Genomic DNA, 6000 nt, shown 5'->3' on the forward strand with positions numbered 1-6000 from the left:
CACACTGCTCACAGGATTGCCTGGCACAAGGGAGACAGTTTCTTTAAGAAACATAATCTGAGATTTAATACATTTTTTTTGTTTGCTGGGCTATTGTCTTACAGCACATAATTCTATTGGGGCTTTGCTTGATTGGACATGCAACTTTCAAATGCATCTTTAGGAAAATTCTTAAATATTAGGAAAATTCCTAAATTTTATGAAAATATGGGACTTTAGATAAAGTATGGATTTGTTTTCCCCAAATTGTTTTTTTTCCTGTTGTACCAATTCATATACCTTATTTAGCAATTTTAACATTTTTGTCTTCCTGAAGTCTTAACTCTTTGTCTTTTCAGAATCTTTAGAAGAACAAGATGTTTTGGTTAACACTACAGAGCAGACAGAGGACAAAATAACAAATACAGAGCAGACAAATGAAGTGATTGAAAAAGCATCTGGTACAGAGGAACCAGAAGAGAAGCAAGAAGAGACTGAGAATGAGGAAACCTCAGTGAATGAAGCCAAATCAATAGTTCCCAAAGCTGATTCTATTTCTGATGCTATTCCCGATTCTATTCCTAATCCTGAATTAAGTGGAGAATCATTGATGACGATGTAGTAAATGCTTCCACATGCCTTCAACTGGATAGCTGTAGTTTTGTTGATGTCAGTTATTGCTTTTTAGGTGGTGCTTTTTTTTCTCTCTCTAAGGATATGCTTGATATCATTTGAATTCAGATTGCCTAGCTATTTCAATATGTCAAAATTGTATCTACTAGGTATTAAAACTACAAGCAAGTAAAGTAAAATATTTTTGAATGTACAAAGATCCACACTGGCTTTTAGAATTTTTTTTTTGCATTCTAAAAGTAAACAAACATGATAGCATTCTTGTTTTTTATATGTGTGACCTGTAAATAATATCCATTTTTAACATAGGAAGAACTTTGGTTAGGAATAAGTTCTAACAGTGTTTGTTTTAAGGAATGAAACTCAAGATTTTTAATAGTTCATCATTAAAAATGGATAGAAGTTTTACTCTCAAGATATTTGCCAGGGGCGGGGAAATGTCTATTTAGGCATTTACATTAAGCGGTATAAAAGTTTTAACTATATAGGCATTGGTACGAATTCTCAGTAAGAATGCAATTGAACAGTCAAGTGCAGTGTTTCTTTTTGATGTCTCTTATTTTGCAGCTGGGCCAAAGGCACATAATATTATAATTAGCTTATGTTTACATAACATAGGAAATATTTCTGCATTTGACTGTAACTTGAATTCTGAGCATTATTTATACTTGTAAAATAATGATATTATAAGTGAATTTTGTGCTCTTGTGTGTATTTTGTTAAGGAAAATAAAGATCTGGCAGTAGTTTCTTTTTGTTAAATATCTAGACTTCTTCAGACAGAATCTTGGATGACTTAGCTACCTGAAAAAATCTTAGTAGGAAGAGCTCATAATACAACAACTCTGTAGATACTGCTGAGGGCAAATTATGATGCTTTTATTGAGACTTGTTACCTTCTGAATTCAGGGAACTAGTGACATTTAGAGGTTCTAATCAGAGGTTAGGTTTTTCTGATTCAGGAAAACTATAGGCCATTTGTAATTTTTAATTTTGAGAGATACATAAGTTCTATGAGAATAGGCAGTTCATTGGATTTAATATGTGTTTTAAAGATTAACTGAGAAAAATTTTGACCCAGAATGGTAATTCTGGTACCTTAAACACTGTAGTTATCTTTTCTGTTTTTTACCTCTCTTCTCCATTATTAAAAAAATTTAAATCAAGTTATGACAAAAGGAGAAATGTATAGGAATGGTGTGTATAGCAAATATTTCTAAGTTGTACATAGTTTATTAAAAATTTAATAAAATGACATTTGTTATTTAAAATTCATGTTTATGATTTAATAACTTACATTGGATAGGTATTTTTAAGAAACTCAATCTGTTAATAGTCTGAAGCATCATGGTTTAGTGACCCAATTTTTCGAGATTACAGAACTGGGCTTAAATTTTGCCTCTGCAGTCTTAGTATGAGGATGATTAAACATAATTTATGTAATGTTCCTACCTCAGTGCCTGATAATAGATATCAAGTAAATAGCATTTTATGTTATTGATATCCTTATGAAATAGGAAAGGGCCATAAATTCTTCCTCTTGCAGATAAAGAAATGAAAAAACAATATGAACATATAATTCAGCTGCTCAGAATCAAGCCAATGTTTTCTGCATCAACTTTTACCTATGATATACATGTATATAAATATATAAAGGAGATAGGAACCTAAGATTACAGAATATAAACTCTATGGAAATTTTTTGGATGAATTTAATCAGGTTTTAGTAACACCTTGCTGATTCTTCCTGTTATAAAATACTCAAATTCTTATGTACATTGCTTGAAAATACCCCAGAGAAATATAATTTAGTCATAGAATCAAGCAAATATTATGAGAAATATCTTCGAAATAAATATGGAAATTTAAAAGAGGATTAGTAATATTAATGTTAGAGGTAACATGCTATAATCAGTATCCTTTAGAATAGAAAAGTTTATTCTGATATTGTAATAAACAGTTAATGGTTGAAAGAGTGGTGACATGTCCTATTTCTGATTATTAAGTCTAGTATAAATGAGGAAAAGCAAACAACTAAGTGCTATTAGCTAGTGACCTTAACTTCCCTATTTACATGCTTAACAGGTCATCATCTAAACTTTTCTCACTATGCCTTCAGCATAATCTACAAACATGGTCTGGCTTCTCTCCATCCCTCCTCCAGTGTTATGTTGTGGCCTCAGCAGCTTATTTCAATTCTTTGACCATGCTGAGCCCTTTCCTGCTTTAGGTCTCAGTTTAGATAGTCCCTCAGAGAGATGCTATCCCAAACTCACTAAAGTGGTCTGTGCTTTTTACTCTCTCTTATATATGTCACTTTATCTCTACTATTTCAAATAAGTATTTTGTTTACTAGTTTACTGTCTATCTTCAACATAAAATCTATGTGTGCAAGGCTCTTGTTGACTTATTTACTACTGCATCTCCAGGGCCTGGTGCCTGACACATATTTATTATGTGAATGAATAATTTGTTGCTAGATGCAATGAAAACTCCTTATTTTGCTGCTTCGCGGTATGGACGTTGCTGAGCACTGTCCTCTGTTTGAAACACTTCTTTTTCTTCTGGTTTTGAGTGCTCACACTATTGTTCTCTTATTCTCGGGCCCGCCTTCTCAGTGTCCTTTGCAGGCTTCCTTTAATGTTGCTGTTCCATAGCTTCTACCTAGTGCCAGCGTTTCTTCATCCCACATGTCCTTTCTCCAGGGGCTCGCACCAACCTCCATGGATTAGATTACCATCTGTTGCTCAGATTCTCAGACCTCCAGCCTTGATCTGTTTCCTTCACTTCAGAGTACTACATTCACCTGCTTGCTGGAATGTCTCTCACTATCAACATACCAAAAAATGAACACTATTTTCTCCTTCAAACCTTCAAAACTTTCAAACCACCTGTGTTTCTCATCTCATCAAACAGAACCATTATTCAAGCCAGGAACTAGAGTCTAATTCCTTTCCCCTTTGTCCTATATCTTCACTGTCAGTTTCTGTCTCCTAAACATCTTCCAGTTAATATTCTCATTTCTCTGCCCACTAACAATACATTAATAATAAACATTAGCATTCTTACTCTGTGCCTGGCAACATGCTGTTTATGAGTATTGTTTTATTTGTTCTTTGGCAATAACCCTGTGAAGATTTTTTATCTCTGGATTATAGAAGAGAAAACAGGTAGAAACAGCAAGTTGGTAAGTGGAAAATCTGGGATTCGAATGCAGGCAACTAACTGCAGAAGTTTTCCTATTAATTACTGCTGTACTGCCTTCTAATTCATCATCTCAAAACTGTCTCTTAACTGGTTTTCTTGTCTCCAGTCTTGCCTTGCTATCCTGTGCACTGGAGTTTTCAAAATTAGAAATTGAATCATACCACCACACCATTGCTTAAACCCTTTAATGATTCCTCTCTGGTCTTGGGAAGACGTCTGAATTTACTGATTACTACAGAGCCTGTGTAATTTTTCTAATTACCTCTGGCATTTCTTACCACAACTACTGCCACTGTCCCCCCTCTCCCCTCCCCACATTCACATTTTTAATTTTGCTACATTAATATATTCTGTGGTGGGCATATGCAAAGTGTTTCTAATCCCCCAAACTCCTTGTGTTCTTCCTCTGCCTACAATATTTTCCCATTCACATAGTCACAGGGACCAGGGACACTCAATAAATAGTTGTTGACTTGAAAAAGTTGCAGTTAAAACTCAAGTTTAGAAATTTTGCTAGCTGTTAGGTTATGCCTTTTATTTTTGAAATGGATCTTTCTCATTTTATACATTGGACACAATATTGTTATGGAGAATATAACAATCAGAGTTAATAGCTTCGTGTGTGTGTGTGTGTGTGTGTGTGTGTGTGTGTGTGTGTGATGAGAGGTTTAATAATTCATTAAATACTGTGTGCTAAGTGTTAGAAAAGCTAAGTGACTTATAAAAGATCATAGGAATAAATAGCATGTCAACTAAGCCAAAACTCTCTTAATTCAAGATGTTTTATATTGAAACAACAATTTTACACTGTCAGTATTTATGTTAGCGTTTAAGATTTAAAATGTAACATGTTTACTTCTATTTCCAGCTGACGGCTACTTAACTCTTAAAACTAAAAATTTTTTTTCTTGTAATATTATTTTACAATATTACTCTCCAATATCACCTGTTGAATTGTGTGCAAATCAGCTAGACAATGGGTCAAAGAATGGCGATAACTTATGGAATTATGGATAGATTGTGAAACAATTATGGAGAACAGAGCTGCTTTAGAAAATTGGAAGAAAATGCAGTGTTATTATCTAGGATAATTTTAATTCATTGCAAAAATTATATGCGATTTAGATATAGTTTATGAGCTACAAAGAGCTATTAAAAATAATATGTAAAGATGAAGCAAAACAGATGGTTGTGAATCGATGGTCTGCTAAATCTTACAGTTTGTAATTTGACTTGTTTCAAAAATATTTCATCTGAATGTGTAAACTCTGCCTGGTTAATAAGTTAATATATTCAGGCTCTGAATTTAGGTAATAAATATATAAATACAGAAAAGTACTTTATTAGAATATAAACTTAAGAATAAAAATTAAGTATCAGTCTATAAACTATTGTCTCAGCTGAATTTCTTTCCTCCTCAGAAATTAATCCACATTTTATACTTTAATACTATTTAAAAATGCCTTTTTAGAAATTGTTGCATTTACTGATAGTAGGTGGCCCCCAATTGCCCTTTATCAGTTTGCCTTTGTGTGAAACTTAGATGCCATTTTTCATTTTTTTTAAAACATTTTTTATTGATTTCAGAGACGAAGGGAGAGGGGAGAGAGAAATAGAAACATCATTGATGACAGGGAATCATTGATTGGCTGCCTCCTGCACGCCCCCTACTGGGGATCGAGCCCACAACCTAGGCATGTGCCCTTGACTGGAATCGAACCCGGGACCCTTCATTCTGCAGGCGGATGCTCTATCCACTGAGCCAAACCAGCCAGGGCCCATTTTTCATTCTTTCTCCTCCAGAGGTCCTGTTGTATATGGATTAATTTATGCTACTCATGGGCTTTAGGAGAAGAAAACACTATTTACATACATAGTTCTATCTTAGTTGATGTTTTTTAAAACCTAGATTTTCTGCTTTATGTATTTTTCTCTAGATTTAAAAAATATTTATACCTTCCTTTTTTTTCTTTGGCAGCAAACTTGGTAGAAGTTGGAAGCACTCTGAGAAGATTAAAAAGTGTTCTCAAAAATCTCCGTCATAAATTAGTTTTTTTTAAGTTCTTATTCCAGGATTATATGAGAATAAGCCAAATTTTCAGCTGCCAAAGACTTTTACCAGATCCCTGGCACTTGATTTAGGAAAACTGGGGAAAATAATTTACTTTTGTGAAAATAAATA

The 6000-nt window shown here is 33.6% G+C and overlaps 1 protein-coding gene across 2 annotated transcripts in view; it reads left to right on the forward strand.

Annotated features, from left to right (window-relative positions):
- Nucleotides 1–5590, forward strand: part of LNPK (lunapark, ER junction formation factor) — an 80269-nt gene extending 74679 nt beyond the window's left edge. The window contains exon 13 of one of the 2 annotated variants that reach the window (XM_079781757.1): nucleotides 339–5590. In XM_079781757.1, the coding sequence (XP_079637883.1) occupies nucleotides 339–601 (263 nt within the window). In that variant the 3' untranslated portion in view covers nucleotides 602–5590. The remainder of the gene's footprint in view (nucleotides 1–338) is intronic. The other variant, XM_079781758.1, reaches the window with a different exon arrangement.
- Nucleotides 5591–6000: the final 410 nt, after the last annotated feature.

The sequence above is a fragment of the Cnephaeus nilssonii genome (assembly GCF_951640355.1).
Source record: "Cnephaeus nilssonii genome assembly, chromosome: 10".
NCBI lineage: Eukaryota > Metazoa > Chordata > Mammalia > Chiroptera > Vespertilionidae > Cnephaeus > Cnephaeus nilssonii.